The sequence below is a fragment of the Nymphalis io genome, chromosome 28, assembly GCF_905147045.1.
Source record: "Nymphalis io chromosome 28, ilAglIoxx1.1, whole genome shotgun sequence".
Taxonomy (NCBI): Eukaryota; Metazoa; Arthropoda; class Insecta; order Lepidoptera; family Nymphalidae; genus Nymphalis; species Nymphalis io.
In genome coordinates, this window is record NC_065915.1 from 2620224 (window position 1) to 2647430 (window position 27207).

Genomic DNA, 27207 nt, shown 5'->3' on the forward strand with positions numbered 1-27207 from the left:
CATTTCATTCTGACACAAGATGAAATTTAAAAATTAAATTGACATTTGTCAAGTCTACAATGAATTCGTGGCTAAGGGAAATAACATCGCGAAAATTACAATAATATTATAATTAATGATAGCAATATAATAATTAATACTTAAAGCATAAGGTACGTGGTGTTTACATAAAAAAAATTGAACAGAAGTATCCGAATGGCTTAATAAAATAATTAATGTAACTGTGATGAATCAATTATTATCTATCACCGGCCGAAATAGAAGATAATTTTGCATATTATACATCGGTGTTTAGGTATAGAAATATTTTAAAACATTAAATTTACTTTATATGATAGAGATATTTTTATAATACAATAATAGAAACAAGTAATATGATTATTTCTCAATAGTATTAAATATTTATTTTGTATTTTAATCGTCTAACAAAAATATTAATAAAAAAAAACAACGTTATCCCATGTTTGATGTTTTTATTTTAAATATACACATTGGTTGGCTATAACAAGAAGATTTTCTAACTTCAAGAAATATGTCTTGTTATCATAATAATATGGTTTTGTATATTTTTAGGACTTTAATTCTTATACAAGGTGTTCAAAACTTTCAAAATGTATACCTGGACATTTAAAGAGTAGTAAAATAGTTTTAAGTGAAATAAGAAACATGGAATGTTAAACAAATGAATTCAATATTCTCATATCTTTATATTGACTATAACAATGATATATAATTACTTTTAAATTTACAGGAAAAATGGGGATCGCTGTAACGAAATATTCAGACATATCGACCAATGAGTTAGTGGCCAGATTCTGTTCTAATGAAATAATATGCCCCAATGACCCGTTTTGGAATCAACTTCTCGCATTCAATATACAGATACCGAGTAATGCGTGAGTGTTTTTTACAAGCTTTAATTACATTAACTCTACTTTTAACTGTATATGTGTGTCAAATCTTGCAATGGTAACCTTTAAGCCAGGTTTAACCAAAAATTTTATCATAATATAAGGAGATGAATAACTTTAACTTAAAATTGTTTAATTTCAAGCCATTCAAAATAGTTTCATTTGATTTTTTTTATATTATAGTGAAGAGCAACTGATGTTAGATTCTTGTGCAGAATCTTTACTACAGAAATTCTTACAAAACAATCCACTGACGGGAAATTTGGGTTCACTAGTTCAAGTTTTTATAACACGAGCGACAGAACTCTTAGCTGCACCAAATTCGGACAAGTAAGTGACTGAATAATAAATAATGATATTTGAAAAAGAGCTCATATACTATATTTTAGAGCCAAGGGGACCCATTGGTTCAAACCCAGACAAGCACTACAAAAATTTCATTTGTTTAATTTGTGCTTATAATTCATCTCATGCTTGACAGTGAAGGAAAGCATTGTGTGGAATCCTGCATTTGTTTAATATCACTGAATATCACATGTGTATCCACCAACCTGCATTGGAGCAGAGTGGTGGAATAAGCTGCAAACCTTCTACTCAAAGGGAGAAGACCCTTGCCCAGCAGTGGTACTTTACTTTCTTAAATTCCAGTGGCATGATGATAAACAACCCTTAGATTTTTCATATATATTCCATACGCTTTTCTAATAGCTATGCAATTTTATGTACTAAAACAGTTTTTGATTAAAAATGTAATATATCTTTATAATACGACACTATTGCAATTAAATCAGTAACCGATCACTTTGGAGTTTCATTAACTAGTTTTTAAAGTTTTTATGTAACATACACGCGATAGTATGTAATATGAAACGATTTTTATTGGAATGCTTTTCAATTACAATATAATAAAACTCTTTTACAGTGTAATGTTAGCATGGCAAAGTTACAACGCTCTGTTCGTGATACGTGCGGTTACCAAGTATTTGGTGGAGCTGGTGCCTGAGTATGAACTATGCAAACATTTGGACGTCCAAGGGAGGACATTGAATGTAAGTTATATGATGTTAACTTATGGGCAAAGATGCTAGAAGAAGTTTGAAATTAGCCTCCACGTGGATGAATTGTGGATTTGTGGATATGTGTCAGAATGTCCTACAAGTGGTGGATGAAAATTCACTAATCCACATTAAGGTATGTGTTGGAATAATTTCCAAAGCTTTAACCTTAAAAGAAAGCTACAAGGAGGATACCCGAGGAGTAAAGATAGACTTAAGACATCTAGTTTCCGAGCTCGTAAAGTCAATAAACCCCTACCTGGGACACGGTATTCTTTTCTATAATAAGATTTAACAGTCATTTTTAACTTTTTCTATTAATTAATTTAAATATCATGTCTAAAAAAAATTTTGATAAAGATATAGATAGAGTCATACATAAGATTATATAAATGATAAAAAAAGCGTATAGTAAGTACTTGTTGATTTACAAGCAGCATTTGCATAAATTTAATTGTATTTGATAGACTCTTATTAATGGTTGAAAAAGAGTAACTAATGAGTTCCTTGCCGGTTCTCAGTTTTTTTTTTTTTTTTTTTTTTTTTTTTTTTTTTTTTTTTTTTTTTTTTTTTTTTTTTTTTTTTTTTTTTTTTATACTTATATAGATCATCTTATATAGATAATTACACCCAGACTCAGGACAAACAGACATGTTCATGCACACAAATGTCTGTCCTGGGTGGGAATCGAACCCACAACCTTCGGCGTGGAAGGCAAGTGTTCTACCAACCACGCCAACCGGCTCGTCAAAGTCTCAGTAGAATCTACATTCCGAACCGACGGTAGCTTTACATTTAATACAATAATGTAATATGATAACTCGCAAGTGCCCTCATGTGTGCTTGAATAAAGCATTATTTAACTGAGCAGTTTATCTATATAACGGTTGCTAAAGTAAATCTCTCTTTCTGTTACGTATTCACGCTTAACCACTAAAGTGATTTTGATGAAATTTGGTAAGAAGCTTAAACCCCCAAGAAAGAACATGTTCAACTTTTTTTATACCTACCCCGTACCAAACACGAAAAGTAGTATAAAAAATATATGTACTTATATTATTAAAAGTTAAGGTTACTTTTGCTATTTCGTAAACTGTATTTGTTTACTTGGTAGGGCTTTGTGCAGGCCCGTCTGGGTGGAAACCACCCACTCATCAGATATTCTGCCGCTAAGCAGCAATATTTAGTATTGTTGCATTCCGGTTTGAAGAGTGAGTGATCAGTGTAACTACAGGCACAAGGGCTCAATTCCCAAGGTTGGTGGCGCATTGGCGAGGATTATTTCTTACCTCGCCAATGTCTATGGGCGGTGGTGACCACTTACCATCAGGTGGCTCATTTGCTCGTCCTCCTGCCTATAACATAAAAAAAATCTACCTAATGGTCATTAGATGGTTCTAATTATCTTTATACTTCTTTCAGTCCCCAACTCCACAAGAACATTCGCCGTCATCATCCCCAACACAAGAGACCAGCTCGCCGGACCTGCAGACAATGAAATCGGTGAATGGGGAGAGTCGAGTTGAGATGCTCATTGATGCCCTGATTGGACTGATCATTGACATACCGATCACGTATGTATAAAGACTTTAATCTATATTTATATATAAATTCGAAGGGTGGCTCACGTTATATGGTGGTAGGTCTTCAGCAAGCCCGTCTTTTTATTTAATTTTTGGTAGTTAAGCACAAGGGACATAACGTCTTAGTTCCTAAGGGCGGTGCCGCATTCGCGATATCTATGGGCGGCATTAACCACTTACCATCAAGTGACTGGTTGACTAGTCTGCCCACCATTATTTTATTTTTTAAATTAATTAGTTAATTAAATAAACAAAATGTGTTTTGACCCCAAGACTGTATTAAAAACACTGTATACTATTTAGAAGCCAAGATGGCCCAGTGGTTAGCAGTGGTGGATCAACGTGGTGGAATAAGCTCCAAAAACCTTCTCCTCAAAAATGGAGGCAGGAGGCCTTAGCCCAGCAGTGGGACATTAACAGGCTGTTACTGTACTGTGCTGTATACTATTTATAAGATACTTTAAACATAATATGCTAATAGCTGCTGATAACTTCCAGCGACAACACGTACTACCTCCACCTGGAGTGCTTGAACACGCTGCTGGTGCTGATGTCGGTGTACATGTTCGCCGGCGTGCACGGGCAGGCGCAGCTCGTCGAGACGTCCTTGATATTCAGGTGAGCCCTTTGTGCCCTTATAACCACCAATCCGCGAGGAGCCTTAGCCCTAGCTGTGTGGAGTTCGTTGATCGATGTTTTGATTTTATTTTCTTTTTTTAAATGTATTTTATTGCACTGTTTGTTTTCCAAATATAATAAAAATCTTTCAAACGAATTAATATTTGTATATTAAAATAATGTCTGCTAAATATTGAACTAGCAACGGATGATAAATATCATAATTAATTTATGACGAAAAGTCCTTAAATGGTATAATCACACCATACTCGTGAAAAATTGGATTATTGAAGAGGCAAAAAACACCCAAATTGTTTCTGAAATTATCACGAACATACATACGTAAGGAAATCTGTAAAGACAAGGCATTAGTCATACAGACTGACGCAGAGGATATATATATATTGTTAGAACGTGAAATAAAAAATTGAATATTGATTAAAATTTACTTTAATTTAAATTTGACGAGCAAAATGGTTTACAATGGTATTTATAATATCGGCTTATGACGTCATTGTGTCAGTCGCCACTAGTGTCACTCAACTATTTTAAGGAAAGTAAATTACAGCACCATCTATTGGCAAGACATTGAATTAATAAATTAAAAATTATAATAATAATATCCTCCAGACCGATTTCGGCCACGGCGGCCAATCTCAAGAGAGATTAGCCAGCTACGCAGGAGATATTATAGTGCACAAGTGTGTGCGCAAACACAGGTGCTCTCTATTCCCTCGCTCTCATAATCCGATGGGACGGCAATCCGACACGACCGGAAAGAGTTCAGGCGCAGGACCAACGGCTTTACGTGCTTTCCGAGGCATGGGAGTGTCCGAAATCGGTCTGGAAGACATTATTATTATTATTATTTAGAATAGGAAGGCGGACGAGCATATGGGCCACCTGATGGTAAGTGGTCACCAAAGCCCATAGATATTAGCATGTAAGAAATGTTAACCATCGCTTAAATCAACAATGCGCCACCAACCTTGGGAACTAAGATGTTATGTCCCTTGTGCCTGTAATTACACTGTCCCACTCACCCTTTAAACCGGAACACAACAATACCAAGTACTGCTGTTTTGCGGTAGAATATCTCATGAATGGGTGGTACCTACCCAGACGAGCTTGCACAAAGCTCTAGCACCAGTATATTATATTACCCAGTTGGGTATTATTTATAGCCTATTTTGAATTACAAGAAGAGTAAATGTACATAAGAATTTAACGCGATATCATTGGTCGATATCTTTGATAATGTTTTCAATGTCGCCGAAACTTTTTAATCGAAACTTTAGAAGTCAAATTAAAGTTGATATAAGCAGTTAAGTGTAAAAGTATTGTATTATATATAATGATATAATAAGTGAGAACTGTTTTAGTGCATAATATAACAGAGTTATTATCAAATCGCATTGAATATGAAATTCTAAGGTTTGTTTACCTTTACTCCTTCGATTTGATTGATTTGTATTAACTTTGCAATCATTGTTTCTTCTTTCAGAACACTTTTCCAGGGCAGATACAGTATGCACGCACCTTTACTAGTGAAGACTCTGCTTACTAATCTTTCTGTGATGATGCCGGCCCCCCCACAGTTCGGGGCCCAAGGGCCCGGCAGCTTGTTGATCAATATCGCTTGTAAGTTTTAAATTTTTTTTTACTTTATTAAGTAATTTTAAATTGTTGCATATATTCCGATTGATTACTCATTCATTGACATTTACTCATTCTAGACAAGAGATTATTAGCCGAGATGGCCTAATGGTTAGAACGCATGAATCTTAACCGATGATAGCTGGTTCAAACCCGGGCAAGTACCAATAAATGTTCATGTGCTTAATTTCTGTTTATAATTTATCTCATGCTTGACGGTGAAGGAAAACATCGTGAAGAAACCTGCATGTATTTAATTTCATTAAAATTATGCCACATGTGCATTCTACCAAATCGCATTGGAGCAGCGTGGTGGAATAATCTCCAAACCTTAAAAGGGAGAGGAGGCCTTAGCCCAGCAGTGGGACATTAACTGGCTGCTACTAGATAAGAAATAATTTATGTAATAATTAAAGTTAACAAATACATTTTAAAGTACACTCTGGCTATCTTAGCTAGATTATGAGAATAACCTGTGTTAAGGCCAGCCGGTGCCAAGTGCGATAATTAGCTTAAAGCAGCAAGCCATTTATTTCCAGCCAGCTTATGGAGTATGCTAACATTCAGCCCGACCGCTCGCCAGACGATATACACGAACCCCCCCGCGGACAGGCACGAGCTGCTGGACCGGCTGAAGAAGGAGCACCCGGTGGCGAACCAGTCGTGTCTGCTGCTGCTGGCGCTCGCCAACCACTGCATCCACGAGGACAACTTGTATAGAGCCGCCCTCTTGCAGTGTGAAGATTCGACCGGTAACACACTTGTGTTTAATAATAATAATAAAATCATTTATTTCGACCAAACAGGGATCATACATACAAATAAATAGTAAAAAGACAAAAATTACAATAATAATATTTTACAGATTTTACATATTATAAATTAGATTAAATTAATTCGAATTAAATTATAATACCGAATTAAAAATAAATTATTTAAATAAAATCTAAATTAATTAAATCAAAATAAAATTTGAATTAAATCAAGTCAATTCAAATTCACACTAATCAAACGAATCAATCACATTAAATTAAATTACATTAAAAAAGCCGAGATGGCCCAGTGGTTCGAACGCGTGAATCTTAACCGATGATCGTGGGTTCAAATCCGGGCAAGCACCACTGAATTTCCATGTGCTTAATTTGTGTTTATAATTCATCTCGTGCTTGACGGTGAAGGAAAACATCGTGAGGAAACCTGCATGTGTCTAATTTCATTGAAATTCTGCCACATGTGGTTTCCATCAATCCGCATTGGAGCCGCGTGGTGGAATAAGCTCCAAAACCCTATCCTCAAAAAAGAGGAAAGGAGGCCTTAGCCCAGCAGTGGGACATATACAGGCTGTTACTGACATTAAATTAAATTCCATTAAATTAAAAATAAATTTAAATTAAACGATATACATATAAGCTATTCCAATCGGAGTAGAAATAAACGTAAACCATTGATTTACAAATTGCATGCGATTTTCTAATTGTTCAGCTGTATTACGTACTATAAGCGGTTCTTGATTAATTTACCTTTATTTATAATACAACACTATTCCACTAAACTAATTATAAATCCATTAACTTTCGAAGTTCCGATTACAATTTCGCGGGCATTGAAAACGCATTTTTTTCGCAAATCCATAGACCGATGGTATCGCGACAATTCGGTTTCAAAGTTGTTTATTTGGGTTTACTCGTCTTGTGGTTAGAATAGTACTGGTGGTAAAGCTTTCTGCACGCTCATCTGGGTATTTACCACCCACTCATCAGATATTCTACCGCAAAACAGTCTTGGTGTTATTGTGTTCCGGTTCGAAGGGTGAGTGAGCCAGTGTAATTACAGGCACAAAGGACATAACATCTTAGTTTACAAGGTTGGTGACGCATTGGTGATGTAAGCGATGGTTAACATTTCTTACAATGCCAATGTCTATGGGCGTTGGTGACCACTTACCATCAGGTGGCCCAAATGCTCGTCCACCTTCCTATACTTTAAAAAAGCCCTACCACCAGTAGTAGTAGTTTGTTGTATTTGTGCAGCATGGTGAATTAAGCTCCCAAATCTTAGTCCAGCAGTGGGACATTTATAGGCTGTTGCTAAAGCTTGTAACAATAATTATTTACAGACACATCGTCGACCACACCACACCGGGACACAAATGGTAGCATCACTCAACTGACTCCACCCCGGATAGATTTGGCTGCTGTGAGTTGTAATATTTACTTATATGCATTTTTTTTTTTTTATAGAATAGAAAGGCGGACGAGCGTATGGGCCACCTGGCCATCGCTTACATCACCAACCTTGTAAACTAAGATGTTATGTCCCTTGTGCCCGTAATCACGCTGGCTCACTCACCCTTCAAACCGGAACACAACAATAACAAGTACTGCTGTTTTGCGGTAGAATATCTGATGAGTGGGTGGTACCTACTCAGGCGAGCTTGCACAAAGCTCTACCACCAGTATAAAAATATGCAAGAAAAAGCCGAGATGGCCCAGTGGTTAGAACGCGTGAATCTTAACCGATGATCGTGGGTTCAAACCCGGGCAAGCACCACTGAATATTCATGTGCTTATTCATCTCGTGCTTGACGGTGAAGGAAAACATCGTGAGAAAACCTACATGTGTTTAATTTCACTGAAAATCTGCTACGTGTGTATTCCATCAACCCGCATTGGAGCAGCGTGGTGGAATAAGCTCGAAAACGTCTCCTCAAAAAAAAAAAGGGTAGGAGGCCTTAGCCCAGCGGTGGGACATTCGTTATGTTTTCTTGTATTCATTGTATAATGGCGTATGTTATAACTCGGTACTGATAGATGGCGTTGATTAAATCTGTCACGTTCCTGAATCGCGCTGTCCAAACATTCACTACTGGGTATATTAAGTATGGAAGACACATCACAAAATGACCAATCTTAAATGGGTGAGCAGTGGAAAGCTCTTCTTTAGTTTTATAAAGCATTTGTTCCTCAGATTGTTTATGTATTTATTTAAATATATAAAGTCCTGAGTCGGTTGCAATTTGGCTGTGTATACATAGCGATGAGATTAATAATAAATAAATAAGTAAATATGAAATGTTTGAGTACATAATGTATATATATTTATATTCCAGCTCCACAAAGCTCTGTGCGCGACGGCGGGCTGCGAGCACTCCACTCTGCTGCTGTACCTGATGCTGCACTCGTGTAAGGCTTACAAGCGACACGTCAGCAACGGACCTAATATTGAGAATTTGGTAAGTTATCCTTTGATTAACAGTAACAGCCTGTTAATGTCCCACTGCTGGGCTAAGGCCTCCTCTCCCTTTTTGAGGAGAAGGTTTGGAGGTTATTTCACCATTCTGCTCCAATGCGGGTTGGTGGAATACACATGTGCCATCCTTTAATTGATTTTGTTTTATTTCAAATGGGTAGGTCGACTGGCAAATGGGTCGTCTGATGGGAAGGTCAGTCTGTGTCGGTTTTGTGACTCGAAGCCATTTTGACGTTACAATATGTAACGTGAAAGAGAACTTTTTTTTTAATAGTATAGGTAGGCGGCGGAGCATATGAGCCACCTGATGGTAAGTGGTCACCAACGCCCATAGACATTAGCATTGTAAGAAATGTTAGCCATCACTTACTTCACCAATGCGCTGCCAACTTTGGGACTAAGATGTTATGTCCCTTGTGTCTGTAATTACACTGGCTCACTCATCCTTCAAACTGGAACACAACAATACCGAGTACTGCTGTTTTGCGGTAGAATATCTGATGAGTAGGTGGTACCTACCCAGACGAGCTTGCACAAAGCCCTACCACCAGTATTGCTGCATATACAGCTTTCGCGACGAACCTTTGAAGTTACCAACTCGCCGATCCGACGCACCGCTACGGACTCGTCTGCGATTCCACAGACAATACTATTGAGTGTCGGTGCGGGCTGATCGGCGTCCGTCTGTAATATCACGCACTCTCCGCTATATTGGTGCTGTATGAAATATTAACCATCTCTTCCATGGTCAATGCGCTACCAGAAGAATGGAAATTAAATTAAAGTGGAATTAAATAGTGTTATGTTATTGTATTATAAATGAAGATATATTATAACAATAATAATAATATCCTGGGACATTTTTCACACACGACCATCAGATTCCAAACTAAGCAGAGCTTGTATTATGGATACCAGATAACTGATATACTACATATACTACTTTTCTTTTGTAAATACATACTTATATAGATAATTACACTCAGACTCAGGACAAACAGACATGTTCATGCACACAAATGTCTGTCCTGGGTGGGAATCGAAACCACAACCTTCGGCGTGAAAGGCAAGCATCCCCCAACCACACCAACCGGCTCGTCAATACAATACATATTATATAAGGATTATTTGTAGTGTATAATATAGCGGAGTTATCAGCAAATCACTTGATATATACAAATTTACGATTTATTCCTTTGCCTCGGAAAGCACGTAAAGCCGTTGGTACTGCGCCTGAACTCTTTCCGGTCCTCTTGTCGGATTGCCGTCCCATCGGATTATGAGAGCGAAGGAATAGAGAGTGAACCTGTGTTTGAGCACACACTTGTGGTATAATATCTCCTGCGTAGTTGGCTAATCTCTCTTGAGATTGGCCGCCGTGGCCGAAATCGGCCTGAAGGACATTATTATTTACTTATTTTTACTTGTAATCAACAGCGTTACAAAAATGGTTGTACAGTTATTACTCATTACTGAAGAAAGGTCACATAGGATTAGAATTTTATAATACGAAGCTTCAGAAAAAATAAAAGTAAAGACAGTGTAAGTATTAATATTTACAGTAAAAAAAAATAAAACATTCTTGATTAATATTAATGCGAGAATTCGTATGTATTGTTTGTTTTTATGTTCACTTATTTGTGTGTGTGTGTGTGTGTGTGTGTGTATTTATTATTCACTTTATTTATTTCCGATGAATTTGAATTATTTCTCCTTTCAATTGCATTTTTGATAAGTGGAAAAAGTCAAGGTCAGAATAAAATTTGTTATAAGTTCGTGCCAGACGTTGTATGATGGAATTTTGGGCATAGTTAGAATTTGACTTACGCATATGGAAAAGGTTGGGTGTACGGGATCTAAATGAAGATGCGTAGCGAAAAGGCTGATAACAGGTCCGGACAGTCAATTTTGCCTACCAATATTGCCTACCAATATTGCTTGAAGTAGCAGCATATCACTCTGTTGTCTTCTGTGTTCAAGTGTGTCCATATTATAATGACCACATCCCTCTTCATAGCTGCTAAATTTTTTGTAATCCTTAGAAGCTAGGTGTCTGATAAAATGCTTTTGAATGGATTCGAGTCTCTGAGCATGTATAACATAATAGGGTGTCCAAATATTACAAGCGTACTCAAGTATACTTCGAACGTATACAAAGTACAGGATTTTAATACAGTCACTATTATTGAAGGTATGTGTAATACGCTTATTAAAGCCTAACTGTTTGTATGCCTTTTCTGCCACGATCTCAACGTGATCGGTCATTGATAGCTTAGCATCAATCTTTACTCCCAGGTCCCTGACGTTGTCAACTCTAGAAATATTTACATTGTTAATTTTATAATCGAAGTTTATTATGTTTTTTTGTACGAGTCAACGTTAAGTAATGACATTTTTTAATATTAACAATGATTTTATTTCTGCTGTAATATTCTGTCAAGGAATTTAGGTCTTCCTGTAGCTTGAAACAGTCTTCAATAGAACGTATTTTAAGGAAAACTTTCTTGTCATATGCGAACATCAGATGTTGCGCGTGTTAAAAGCAGTTACCAATGTCAAATAGATATGCATTGTATAAAAGGGGACCTAGAATGGAACCTTGAGGTACCCCTGACGGTATAATTATAAAATCACTTCTGGCACTTCCCGTTACTACAGCCTGCATACGGTTCTTAATATACGATGTCAGCCATCGAAGCAAGTTGCCGTGTACATCCAAAACGCTTAGTTTGTGTAGCAGGATTACGTGATCCACGCGGTCGAAAGCTTTTTCAAAATCCGTGTGATCGTGACGTGATCTACGTCAACTTAGCATCTATCATCCATGCTTCGTAACACATAGTCAGTAAAAACAGCCAGATTTGTTACAGTTGAACGATTTTTCATAAAGCCGTGCTGCTCGCAGGGGATAGATATTGAAATTATAGGGCTTAGGTGAGTGTAAACAGCTGATTCAAATAGTATACTTATCACATTTAATATTGAAATGGGTCGGTAATTTTCAATTTGTGTTTTGGAGCCACTTTTGTGTATGGCTACTATAAGAGCTTTTTTCCAGATATCTGGAAAACTACAAAACTTCTTTATGGAGAGGTTGAAAATGATAGTTAGTGGCTTAGCTAAATTTGCTGCGCATTTGCTTAAAAATATAGGTGGAATGCCGTCATTTCCCGCTCCTTTGTTGAGTTTTAACGCTTTGAGCAATTTTAAGATGACATCCTCATCTAAAACGATTTTACTAATTGAACCTTTTATGAAATTGAGCTGGGAAACTTTCCAAATCGTAGGATAGGAATTTGTCGGTTTAACAAAGACACTTTTAAAGAATTCACTAAAGCTATTACAAGCAGCAGCTTCATCCGCATAATTTGTGTTACCTAATGATAGCTTAGTAGGAATCCATTTTTATTATTTCTTAGAGATTTTGTAAGAGAAAAAAGAAGTTTAGGATCTAATGGAAGTCTAGGATATAAGTGTGTGTGCGTTGGTATAAGAGTCGTAACGCTTTCTTTGAATTACTTTTTGTCTTGTTCTTAATATAGCGAACTCATCATAGTCATGAGGATTTTGTGTTGTTTCCATTGTTTGTGTTTCAGGAGCTTTTCTTTCACTATATGAATTAAAGATTTGGAATACCAGACAGGAAAATTAGATTTAGACTTCGCTGTTACTGTAACGAATTTCTGTATGGTTTCATTTTAAATAGAATAAAAAGATTCAACAACGCCGTTAATTAAATTAGCTGATAGTACTTCATGCCATTTAATCCAAGACAGATGTTCATTGATTCGTATGTAGTCTGCTTTGAAACAGTTTAGTTTATAAATAGGTTTCGGACGGTTATTACGAATTAAGTAAGCTAGAGAGATTAAATTGAAGACATGGATGATATACGTCCTCTGAGGTAAGAGGACTGGAGCATTGACTTACACTGAAGTCAATGTTACTGCTTAGAATGTAACCTCCTTTTTATGTTGATTATTTTTTTATTTAAATTTAGATTAGAGAATGTTACTGATAAAAAACAAAAAAAAAGTGTGTGTGTCAAAAAATAATTAAGATGAAACGTATTAAAAATTGATAAAATAAAATAACGAGTTTGATTTGCAATAAATGTGATATGAGTTTTAATTTTTAATCACATCGCAACATATATTGGTGCCGAAACCCGGAAGAGAGAGAGAAAAATATTTGAGCAGAGTTTTCAATATGGATGATCTTATAAGGATAAACAAGGAGAAATTTATGAACAAATAAATAAAAATTATAACAGTTACAGAAAGTCGCCAAAAGAAAGATTGACGAAGGCTTACATTGAGACAAGGTATGAAAACTTAGAACTATTATGGGAGAAATTTAATAATACACATTTTGAGATAGTATCATTATCAAGAGGTTCAGATAAATCTAAATTGCAATATTTTCAAAAAGATGTATATAGTACAGTTGAAGACAATTACTATTTATATAAATCGAAGATGAAGGAGGATATCGAACTTCGTAAAGTTGTTTCTATAAAAAGCACTAGTTCTAGTTCAAGCATAAAATCTCCTTCGGAAGTGAAACTACCAAGTATACAGTTACCGAGTTTTTCTGGTAGCTATGAAGAGTGGCAGACATTCTATGATATGTTTTTATCTCTAATTCATAATAATGAGAGTTTAAGCGCTGTGCAAAAGCTTTATTATTTAAAGAATAGTTTATCTGGTAAACCTGAAGCTTTATTACGAGATTTGGCAGTTGTAGAGGCAAATTATATAGAGGCGTGGGATAAATAAAATAAAATAAAGCGGCGCTACAACAATCGAAGATATATTTCGAACGAGATTTTAAAGCGTCTATTTTTACAGAAAACAATGAGTAATGAGTGCGCTTTATTAATTAAAAACTTGCTTGATACTACGTCTTCATGTTTGAAATCACTTAAAAATCTAGGAGTAAATACAGATTCGTGGGATATTTTCATGATTCATTTAGTCGTTTCCAAAGTTGATTATGAATCCCACAGACTATGGGAAACTGAACTCGGTCATTTGAGCTCAGACGAGTTACCAACGTGGACTCAACTGGTAAAATTCATGGAGACGAGATTTTGGACCTTAGAAATGCTTAATGGAACAAAGCCAAATAGCAAGTCCATTGTTGATAGCAAGCAAGTGGCAATTAGAAAATCATTTTATTCAAATCTGGACGAAGGAAAGAAGAGTGAGTCAACATTGAGTATGATATGTCCATTATGTTCAAACAGGCATTATTTGAACCAATGTCTAAAGTTTGAAACCAAAACACCAGAACAAAGGTCTGAGTTTGTACAGACAAACAAATTATGTTTTAACTGTCTTGCACCAACACATTCAGTGAAGTTTTGTCGTCGTTCTACGAGTTTTCGCAAATGTGGTAGAAGACATCATACACTTCTACACTTCGAGAATAAGAGAGAGAGTCAAGATGTTATTGAATCACATATAACCAAAACGAGTATGTCTTCTGAGAATCAAAAACCTAGAGAAGAAATTGAGACATCTGAGAGAGTTGTAGCATATTCTGCAAAAGATATACAAAGTGAGATTTTATTGGCTACTGCTATGGTCAAAATTCAATCAGGAAATGGCTACACTCAAATTATACGAGCACTTATTTGATTTATTGATCAAGGTTCTGAGGCTTCATTTGTGTCTGAGGTACAATCATTAGGGCTTAAGCGAGTTCGAGTAAATGGTCTGGTGTCAGGTATTGGGGAAGGTCATACAAGGGCTAAAAGTATGGTATCGTTTCAATTAAAGAGTCTTATTAATTCAGAGTTTTCAGTCAAGGTTAATGCTTATGTTTTGAGTACTTTAACAACTTTTCTTCCTTTTTGTAGAGTTTCAGTAGAAAAATGGCATGCTATTAATAATTTACCACTTGCAGATCCATCTTATGGTTCACCCGGAAAGGTTGATGTTATTCTAGGAGTTGAAGTTCATAATGAGATACTGTTAGAGGGTCTTATAAAATATCCATTACTAAATGGTCCGATTGCTCAAAAGACGACGCTTGGATGGATATTATCAGGACGAGTCAAAAGGTCAGATGATAACCCATCAACCACACGTAACTTTCACATCAAAGTTAAGGAAGATGAATTATTAAAGCAATTTTGGGAAATAGAAAGAGAACCTGATAACATTAAGAAGAAGATGACCAAGGCAGAGCTGAAATGTGAAGAAATCTTTGATGCGACAACAATTAGAAATTGTGAAGGTCGGTATGTAGTTCGTTTACCATTTAATAATTCTAATCCAGAGTGTATTCAAGGAGGTTCAAGAGAAATAGCTCTACGAAGATTTAACTTCTTAGAGAAAAAACTGTCAAAAAGACCTAAAGAGCTCGAAGACTATAAAAAGGTGATAGAGAATTATTTGAAATTATTTTCATATGGAACTGATAACATCAGAGATAGAAATTAATGATCCAACTGCAGTGTATTTACCACATCATGCAATAATTCGAGAAGATAAAGAGACTACTAAGGTAAGAATAATTTATGATGCTTCATGTAAGGGAAATAATAATGTATCATTAAATGATAATCTTCTAATTGGTCCAAAACTACAACAAGATTTGCGTCATATTCTTATGAGATGGAGATGTCATAAAATTTGTATCGTAGCAGACTTAGTTCAAATGTATCGTCAGGTTTTAGTAAATGATCGAGATAAAGATTTTCAAAGAATATTTTGGCGATTTGATACAAATGAACCTATACGACATTACAGGCTACTGAGACTGACGTTTGGTATGGAATGTGCTCCATATTTGGCTGTCAAGTCACTTCATCAGTTAGCTAAGGATGAACGTGAGAAATATTATTTAGCATCTGATATTACTTTAAATGATTTCTACATGGACGATTTGCTTACAGGGTGTAATGATAATGAGGGTGTTATAAATATTTTTGAATAGATGACTAAGCTGATGAAGCGAGGGGGATTTACATTACAAAAATGGTGTAGCAACAGTAACGAATTATTAAAATATATTAAAGAAGATGCTCAATCCACAGATAACGCAGTAGTTCTTAAAGAAAATGACACTGTTAAAATTTTAGGAATTTGTTGGATTAAGACTCGTGTTGAAATTGTTTTTACAATTAATTTACCTAAAGAAGATAATGAAATTACAAAAACAAAAGTTTTATCTCATATAGCTAGATTATACGATCCATTAGGATCGATTGCGCCTATTACAGTAAGAGCTAAATTATTTATACAAAAATTATGGATGTCTGGTTTGAGTTGGGATGAGCATTTAACGACCGAGTTACTAAATGAGTGGAATCAATTTCGAAGAGATCTAATTAATATAAAGAATATCTCTATTCCCGGATGGTTGAACACTAGCAGCAATGATGCTATTGAATTACACGTATTTGCAGATGCCTCACATTCTGCGTATGCTGCAGCTGTATATATGAATGTGGAGTCTAGTGATGGTACTATTAATGTACACTTAGTTACTACTAAATCGAAAGTAGCACCAATTGAAAAAGAAATTTCAATTCCCAGATTGGAGTTATGTGCAGCTTTATTAGCTGTGAAATTAATTTTTGAAGTATCACAGATTTTAAATATAGCTAAAGAGAAATTATTTGCTTGGTCTGATTCCACAATTGTACTAGCCTGGATGAACGGTGAGCCAAGTCGCTGGGTGACATTCGTCAGTAACAAGGTATCAGAGGTTCTAACTATGTTAGATCGTGAACAGTGGCATCACATTGAGACAAATAATAATCCAGTTGATTGTGCTTCGCGAGGTATGACAACATCAGATTTAATAAAACATAAGTTATGGTGGAGTGGTCGAGATTTTATTCTTCAAGAGGATAATTATAGAATTAGTAGAAATTATCATTTTAATACTAACGAAGAAACAAGGAGAGTTAAAACTTTTATAGTTGCAGTTAAGCCTCACGAAGATTTTATATGGACAAGATTTTCAAATTTACACAGTGCTTTAAGAGTATTATCTTATTGCAGGAAAATATTAAATTTAAATTTACCTGACTAACAAAGAACAACATTAAATAGAAGAATTACAGTTAATGAAACTAATGAAGTTGTGAAGATATTTGTACGAGAAACATAGAAGTCTTAGTTCGCTAAAGAAATAAATTTATTGAAATCTACAGGTAGTGTCACAAAAAATAGTCAACTTTACATTCTTAGTCCTTTCATTGATGAGAACGGAATTTTAAGAGTAAGTGGACGAATTCAACAAGCTCATGTAAAATTTGATATGAAACATCCTATTATTCTGCCTAGTGAGTGTCATCTGAGTAAGTTAATAATATTGGATGCTCATATTAAAACACTGCATGGAGGTCCACAATTAATGTTAAATGTGTTACGATCAAAATATTTGATTATACGGGCGAGAGATCAAGTGAAGAAGTGCTATAGAAATTGTGTGAGTTGTCTTAGATACTTTAGACAAAATACTAATCAATTTATGGGTCAATTACCAGAAGCTAGAACTCGACCAGTTCGACCCTTTGAAATTTCCGGAGTTGATTTTACTGGTCATATAAATATTAAGTTCTCGCCAGGAAGAGGCACTAAAACATATAAAGGATATGTTTGTTTGTTTATCTGCTTGTCCACTAAGGCTATTCATCTAGAAGCCGTTTCTGATCTGACAGCTCAAGCTTTTATTGCTGCGTTTCGAAGGTTCATATCAAGAAGAGGTCATTGTAAGGAACTTTACAGCGATAATGGCACAAACTTTATACGAGCAAATAAGGAATTTAAAGATATGTATGCAAAAGCTAAAGCTCAATTACCGGAAGAAGTCGGTCGGTTGTTAATTAATGAAGGTACATTATGGCATTTCATTCCTCCGTACGAACGTAATTTCGGTGGTTTATGGGAGGCGGGAGTTCGATCAGTAAAAAATCATTTAAAAAGAGTAATCGGTTGTTCTGTGCTTACATTTGAAGAGTTGTCAACGGTTTTGTCACAAGTTGAAGCATGTTTAAATTCGCGTCCCTTGTCATACTTAAGTGATAATCCTAATGATCCTTTACCGTTGACACCAGGTCATTTTCTCGTTGGCGAGCCATTAACAGTTATTCCAGACGAAAATGATTTATTTCAGAATATTTCAGGTTTGCGTAGGTGGAAATTGACACAAAAAATAGTAAATGATTTTTAGCGAAAATGGTCTGAGGAATATTTAGTAACTTTAAACCAAAGACACAAATGGGGCTCTCATATAAAAGAACCAGAGTTAAATGACATTGTTTTGATAAAAGATAAAAATTTACCTCCTTCAAAATGGATGTTGGGACGAGTTATAGCGAAACATCCCGGTAAAGACAATATAACGCGCATGGTTACTGTCAAAACCAAATCTGGTTTAACTAAACGTGCCACAAATAGGTTGTTTATATCATCTAAGTCCGATTAAATTTAATATTGAGTGTTTGTTTTAAGAGTTTTTAAGCAGTTTTGAAAGAACATTAATATGTTCTTTGGGAGGCGGTATGTTTAGAATGTAACCTCCTTTTTATGTTGATTTAAATTTAGATTCGAGAATGTGACGGATAAAAAACAAAAAAAAGTGTGAGTGTCAAAAAAGAATTAAGATGAAACGTATTAAAAATTGAGAAAATAGCATTTGCAATAAATGTGATATGAGTTTTAATTTTTAATCACATCGCAACAGTTACTAAACAAAAGATCTAATGTATTTTGTTTACAGTTTGTAATAGTATTTTGTTGCTTCAGACCTGAGAGATTACATATATCTAGAAAATTTACTAAAGCATCGTGTAATTCGATTCCTCCACCTTTTTGAACGCTTGGTCCGTAATCTGTCCATGTAACGTTAGGTAAGTTGAAATCGCCGGCTATAATAAAATAATCGTTAGGGTACTTTGATACTAGTTCCGCAAGACAAGAGGAGATACGACTTGAGAAGAATAGGTAAAAGGGTATCTGGCGGCGCATAAATTAATCCTATGTGGATACTTCGATTGCCCTTTGCTTTAAGAAATTGATAGACCCACAGTGATTCGACGTCAGCACAAATAAAGTCATGTTGTATATGTAATTCCTTCGATGCGCATAATAGAACTCCGCCGCCTCTTTTCCTGAATGATGTCTTGGGGTTTCGATCGCATCTTAAGACATCGTATCTATCATAGCAGATTTCTCGGTCGTAAATATCCTCTGATAACCATGATTCTGTAATCAAGATTAGGTCATAGTCATGCTTTAAAATATTTAGTCGAAACTCTCCTGTTTTCGTGCACAAACCACGTACATTTTGGTACAGTATATACAGGGTTACAGGGTAATATGTCACGATCCTTTTAAAGGGTTATAGTTCAGGACAATAGCTATCAAATGACCCCCAAAATGCTTATGCAAAAGTGTATCGTTTTCGAGTTATTAATTTTTTAATATTTTTTTTATTTAAAGCATGTTTAAGATTCTAAAATTCAATAAAAAAAAAATCAACGTATTTTCCCTATTTTTTTTTTGTATTTCTTGCTAGGGTACATCCTAGTTAATAATAACCAGTTATAAAACAAAAACAATCTTCAAGCATTTTTAAATTACAGATCCAAAACTGTACAACTTTTCGATTTTTAATTTTGATTCTTTAAGTTACTCGCAATTTTTTTGTAAAAATCACTATGGCTCTTATCGTGCGGATCATTTTAAAAACATCTGCGTTTCCTTAGCTATCCATCGGTACATAAAAAGTACAGTAACAATCATAAACTCAGGAGAAAATTAGATAACAAAGAGACCAGGTAGATAATTCTAAGAAATGCTATTGTTAAGAAATTAAATCTGGATCAAAGACAAAAGGACCTCAATGCAAAGTAGTTAAAGATTATTTTTAATAGGGGTAATAGGTAAAAAAGGAGAGATAAACCAGAGCTGTTTGTGGAATACTATTATCAATTCCTTTGAATTTACCGTCATTTTTTCTAATTTCCTTTTATCTCATTTCTTTTAGGAATAAGAGTAATAAAACCTTGTCGGGGTACATAATACTCACTGTACTTGCACTGCTCGTATAGTGTGGACGCGCTTTAGTGAATATTGATCTCTTAAATTTTTTGAAAAAAACCGCTTCGTTTACTGGACTCTGTTTCTTACAACTTCGTGACTCGGCTAGCTAAAAGGAATTTGCGATTTGTGTTTATGATGGAGAACGGACACGAGGGCGTCCGGAATCAGATTGTCTCCTTTGCACGCGACCAGTTTCTCTAATTCGACGATACACACCAATAAAGACACTATTGTCAGGTGTCCGGCGATCCGGAAGTCGACGATTATACTCACGACGAGCAGCTGCGGCGTCACCGTTACAATATCCATAGCAAAATAAGATGTCAGCGTATTCCTCATTAGAGTACGGACGACGAGAAGAATTTTGTTCTGCAGCCATAATAGTCCTTTTTACGCGCCAAGTTATCATAAACACAAATCACAAATTCCTTTTAGCTAGCCGAGTCACGAAGTTGTAAGAAACAGAGTCCAGTAAACGAAGCGGTTTTTTTCAAAAATTTAAGAGATCAATATTCACTAAAGCGCGTCCACACTATACGAGCAGTGCAAGTACAGTGAGTATTAGGTACCCCGACAAGGTTTTATTACTCTTATTCCTAAAAGAAATGAGATAAAAGGAAATTAGAAAAAATGACGGTAAATTCAAAGGAATTGATAATAGTATTCCACAAACAGCTCTAGTTTATCTCTCCTTTTTTACCTATTACCCCTATTAAAAATAATCTTTAACTACTTTGCATTGAGGTCCTTTTGTCTTTGATCCAGATTTAATTTCTTAACAATAGCATTTCTTAGAATTTCCTACCTGGTCTCTTTGTTATCTAATTTTCTCCTGAGTTTATGATTGTTACTGTACTTTTTATGTACCGATGGATAGCTAAGGAAACGCAGATGTTTTTAAAATGATCCGCACGATAAGAGCCATAGTGATTTTTACAAAAAAATTGCGAGTAACTTAAAGAATCAAAATTAAAAATCGAAAAGTTGTACAGTTTTGGATCTGTAATTTAAAAATGCTTGAAGATTGTTTTTGTTTTATAACTGGTTATTATTAACTAGGATGTACCCTAGCAAGAAATACAAAAAAAAATAGGGAAAATACGTTGATTTTTTTTTATTGAATTTTAGAATCTTAAACATCCTTTAAATAAAAAAAATATTAAAAAATTAATAACTCGAAAACGATACACTTTTGCATAAGCATTTTGGGGGTCATTTGATAGCTATTGTCCTGAACTATAACCCTTTAAAAGGATCGTGACATATTACCCTAAAACCCTGTATATCTATAGGATTATTGCCTGTTGTGGTGAAAATAGCACCAAAATGTAAGATGCAAGATATTAATTACAGACAATGTGTGTGACTTGATAATCTTAATAGGCGACAGCTAGTATGTAGGTAGGGTTTCGAAAATAATTATTGTTATTATAATGAAGGTGGTTATTTATAAGGCTATAGTACGTTAGGCGTGTAATAAAAGTACGTTGTGTAATGTAAGGTATAAGAGAAGCTGTATGTGTGGTTATTATTGTGGTGGTGTATTATTATTATAATATTATATATTTGAAATTAAATCAGTCTATCTGTTTTGATTTTGATGAAATTCGGTACGAAGGAAGCGTTGAACCCCGAAAAAAGAGATAGGGTACTTTTTATACATAATAACCGCTCCTCCCCCTAACACGCGGGCGAAACCGCATGCGAACACTAGTAGACTATATGCGTTGCTAATAATGATATCGTCCCAGTTACTTCCGATCCTGCAAGTGCTGTACAACGCCCCGGACAGCACGTCCCACCACATCTACATGTCGCTGATAGTACTCCTGATACTGACCGAGGACGACGCTTTGATTAAAAACGTGCATCTAATCGTGAGTATATATTCATTATACATAATAATTTATATAACAATTACATATATATATAATTATATATATATATATATATATATATATTGTCGTCCGCTCCCCCCAGACGCTGAGGAACATCCCGTGGTACACGGAGCGCTCCGTGTCGGAGCTGTCGCTGGGCGGGCTGGCCGTGCTGGTGGTGCTGCGCGCGCTGCAGTACAACATGGCGCGCGTGCGCGACAAGTACCTGCACACCAACTGCCTCGCCGCCGTCGCCAACATGAGCTGTGAGTGCGGGGGGGGGGACGGAGGGGAGCCGGCGAGATATAAAAAACTAACAAATACATGATATTATCCGTAACAGCCTGTGAATGTCCCACTGCTGGGCTAAAGGCCTCCTCTCCTCTTTTTGAGGAGAAGGTTTGGAGCTCATTCCACCACGCTGCTCCAATGCGTGTTGGTGGAATACACACGTGGCATACCATATTAGACACATGCAGGTTTTCTCACGATGTTTTCCTTCACCGTATAGCACGCGATGAATTATAATCACGAATTAAGCACATGAAAATTCAGTGGTGTTTGCCCGGATTTGAACCACGATCATCGGTTGAGATTCACGCGTTCTTACCACTGGGCCATCTCGACTTATTTTACATGATATTAATACTTATATCTATATCATAGGTAATCGATATAAATCGTCTCCACGCGAACCGAATCGGTAATCATAGCTGTACTGTACCGTTTATTTTTACTGTTTACTATTTATTTAACTCTAAATTAATTCGGCAGGTGAGTTTAGGAATCTACACCCGTACGTCGCGCAACGTCTCGTGTCATTGTTTGAAACGCTAACGAAACGGAGAGCGAGACTTTGTAGCGAAATCGAAGGTGAGTCCTCTGCTGTTTATTTTTCAATTTTAATTATACAAAAGAATAGTTTTAAGATTACCGTAATGATAATAATAATCATTTATCTGCATGAAACATAGTTTTACAGATTTTATGATTCCTTTATAAGTCTCTAATACGTTTCGCCCACGACAGTCACGCAAATAATAATGTCCTCCAGACCGATTTCGGCCACGGCGGCCAATCTCAAGAGAGATTAGCCAACTGCGCAGAAGATATTATAGCACAAGTGTGTGCGCAAACACAGGTGCACTCTCCATTCCCTAACTCTCATAATCCGATGGGACGGCAATCCGACACGATCGGAAAGAGTTCAGGCGCAGGACCAACGGCTTTACGTGCTTTCCGAGGCACGGGAGTGTACACACTGCCAACTTCCAGACTCCGGGCTGATACTGAGAATTTTCTGACAGAAAAACCCAAAAACTTTTTATAAGCCCGACCTCGGAATTGAACCCAGGACCAAAACCGACGAGGCACGCAAATATATTTGTTAACAAGTAATTAATATTAAATACAGATAACACCAATTGTACATTAAAATAATTATATCAATATATGTATAAAATGATGAAAATAAAAATTGGTTCAAAATTAACAATAATTTATTAAATTCAATGATTTACTTAAGTTTATCCATTCAAGTGCATAGTTTAATAATAAAATGTACATTTACTTTATTTAAAATAGGTAGACACCCTTAACCGTCATTGTTAAAAACCGATTCGAAATTCTACCGAGAACCGACAAGGAAATTAATTCACTTATATTATATATAATTCGCATAAAGCTTAGTTATACTATTACATATATAATATAAATAATCCCCACCTATCCTATGTATGTAGAAAAATATATTAAAGGTCAAATGTCGAAGAAAAGTAAATTTCTGCTTTTGATTATTTCCTTTGAAAAAATCCAGCGTTTCTAGTCATGACTTCTTTTTTATATAATATATTTCTTACAATGTCAATGTCTATGCGGTGGTGACCACGTACCATCAGGTGAAAAAAAAAAAAGATTAAAACTTTTCTGACGCAGTTTTTTTATTTTTTTATCTGTTTTTTTTTTATAGTTGATTTTGTTATCGTTTAAAGAAATCATATAAAATGTATGTTTTAGGGGGTGATATAAATAGCATAGATTTACCGCATCACGCAGAAGAGAAGACAGAGGAAATTGTAAGTTGTTCATGTGTTATAATAAAACTAAATATTTATATATTTTTTTTTCTATAAATAATGGTATTTACACTCAGTACTGGATCGTGGGTGCCGATTTACAATTTAACAGTGTTGCTTACTATTGTCGATCGGCTTACACAAATTTTGGAATATTCATCATAAGTTGATAACCATTATAATAAAAGGTTATGTTACGTAATTTCTAAATAATATAATACAAAAATTTCGGTTGAATTTTAGTCTAAGGAAGCGAGCCAGGAACCTTATTCTTAACCGCCCAAAAAATAAAACGAATATCGTACCTTACAGGTAGACCTCAGCCGCATATACGCTTAGGGAAGTTACAGTACGGTACGGTAACAGCCTGTTATGTCCCACTGCTGGGCTTAGGCCTCCTCTCCCTTTTGAGGAGAAGGTGTGGAGCTTATTCCACCACGCTGCTCCAATGCGATTTGGTAGAATACACATGTGGCAGAATTTCAGTGAAATTAGACACATGCGGGTTTCCTCACGATGTTTTCCTTCATCGTCAAGCACGAGATGAATTATAACCACGAATTAAGCACATGAAAATTCAGTGATGCTTGCCCTGGTTTGGACCCACGACCATCGGTTAAGATTCACGTGTTCTTACCACTAGGTCATCTCGGCTGTTATTATTATTATATAAAATTATATAACTACCCCATTATAGCGATGTCAATCAGCCTTACTCTTAAACGTCATGCAAGTACTTATTAATTTTTATAAATGACATATTTTATTCCAGATGGAACACATAGCAGTCCTCGATGAAGTTCTAAGGATGCTTCTGGAAATTATTAACTCGTGTCTCACGCATCAGCTCTCGAATAATCTGAACTTGGTGTACGCGCTGCTCCACAAACGGCAGCTGTTCCAGCAGCACGCTCATCATCACATCGCGCAGAACATTGAAATGGTTAGTGTATACTAAATTAATATTATAAATGCGAAAGTGAGCTTGTTTGTTCATTTGATTGTAACGCTTTTACATATTAATTATTCAATTAATCATCGTGAAATTTCGCATACAAAAACGTGTAACTACTAACGTAACACCTGAACCCCCCCAAACCCTTCTCAAAAGCGGGTAAATCCGCGAGCGTAATTCTACCTTAGAGCTCAAAGAATGCTTAAACTTAGTCTCTAACTTCTATATTTCTTGTCATTTTAAATTTATTTAGTTTTTTTTTTTAACTGTAACCTTAAATGTTATCGAAATAAGCGTCTGTGACCAGTTTTGTGAGTTGATTACTCCAGAGAAATAATGATCAAGCGCGATGAAATGATTTTGTCATTTTCAACACTGTCTCCTGGACTATAGCACCAATATTTTTAAGGTTAACAGTGAACCAAAATCTACGTTTATTAATGTTGTTTGTTAGGTGATCGGTTATTTCTCGACTCGACTGCAGAGGGTGCAAGAGGGCGCTGGCAGTGACCTCGGAGTGACAGAAGTTCTACAATGCATTAAGAAGGGAGCTGAGCAGTGGTCCAGTGATAGGCTTAAGGTGAATAAAAATAATGTCATTGTAACTTTATTATATTCAATTGAGTAGCATCTGAGTTCCTTGCGTTAGAATCTACATTCCAAACCGGTGATTGCTTTACTTTTAATTCAATACTGTATTCAATGATGGCTTAATAGTAAGATCGTATATATTTCTTACAAGGCGAATTTCTATAGGCGGTGGTGACCACATAACATCAGCCACTCGCCAGTCCGCTTACCAAATACAATTTTAAAAAAAACCTTCAAATTGTTCATTCGCATCTGATATCCTATTATTTTTTTTTAATTGAGGAGAGAATATCGCAGTTTAAATCATAATGCCTAGTAAATACATCCGTTTCAGAAATTCCCCGACCTGAAGTTCCGCTACGTGGAGGAGGACCGGCCGGAGGAGTTCTTCACGCCGTACGTGTGGGCGCTGGTGGCGGCGTGCGGCGGCGTGTACTGGGCCAGCGAGCGCGCCGACCTGCTCGCGTGATGGCGGCCCGTCCGGCTGCAGAGAACCACCGCCACCCTTCGGCTCTATCTCCGTTAAATATATTCTTATCCTAGTTCGTATTGAACTTAATATCGATATAATCTCGTAATATCGATACCTCCTTTGGTTTGTTTACCCGTAATAGATTTATTAAGTTTATTATGGCATAGACAAAGTTGATTTTTTAATTATCATTAATGGTGTAAGCTTCGTGCATCAGAGGCGTCATATATGAATGTCATGAGATATTATATAATATGTAAACACAGTCACATACGTCTCTCCCGAAAGGAAATGTATAAATAATTCAATTTAAAATGAAATAAATATATTTATTTACTAAACCTTATTCATTATACTTAGTACTAAAAAAATATTTTTTTTAAATGACATAAAAATATCTGGAAAAATTATGCTTATTTATGGCGGCTACTCCAGGGCCTTCGCTGTTTGTTGTTAAAAAAACAGAAAATAACTTACATTTCATGTGAGTCACAAATATCATTCAACTTATGGTAACAACTTTGTTGAAGCAGGAAATCTTGGCAATTCCTGAACAGGTTGAGTTTATTAATTCTATTTGGGTAATTTTTATTTCCAACGAGACTTATATAGTAATTTTTAAAAATAAAAAATAAATACAAGTTTAGTTTTTGTTTCCAAATTGAAATTAGACAAAAATTACATCTAGAATATTTTTTTTGCAAATGTTATTTTGAATGCTTTTTAGTAAATAACTACGGTCTATTTCAATAGCACCAGTATTAAAGTTAATCAACGCATTTTTTAAATAATATATAATTTTAACATATATTATAGCAGAAAATAGTTTGATAAAGTTCCTTTATTTTAATTTTAATTAAATTTATATGCACTATACATGTCATGGCAATGTATTTTGTACATATATACACAAGCTATGGAGGGCACAGCGAAGTACTACTGGGAGGAGAGGAACTTCATCGTCGTTAATATATGACATGCAAATAATATACTCACATGCATCTTTTGTAGCGATTATTTGTACCGACAATTAAGAAATTCGAGACATAAATGATTAAATTTTATTTATATAATAATAAATAATACGCTAATATATTAC

General features: G+C 35.5%; 1 protein-coding gene across 2 annotated transcripts; it reads left to right on the top strand.

Moving 5' to 3' along the window:
* The first annotated feature begins 49 nt into the window (after positions 1-49).
* Positions 50-27207, top strand: LOC126779065 (dymeclin). Of its 2 annotated transcripts, none has more exons than XM_050502877.1 (17): positions 50-152; positions 752-896; positions 1095-1241; positions 1834-1960; positions 3389-3540; positions 4048-4167; positions 5672-5808; positions 6363-6575; positions 7940-8019; positions 8933-9055; positions 21890-22015; positions 22119-22281; positions 22790-22888; positions 24032-24090; positions 24863-25033; positions 25500-25625; positions 25971-27207. In XM_050502877.1, the coding sequence occupies exons 2-17, from the start codon at positions 757-759 to the stop codon at positions 26103-26105; spliced, it is 2118 nt and encodes a 705-aa protein (XP_050358834.1). In that variant the 5' UTR covers positions 50-152; positions 752-756; the 3' UTR covers positions 26106-27207. The 2 variants fall into 2 exon arrangements, with proteins under 2 accessions (XP_050358834.1, XP_050358832.1); XM_050502875.1 differs by lacking the exon at positions 50-152 and adding an exon at positions 183-295.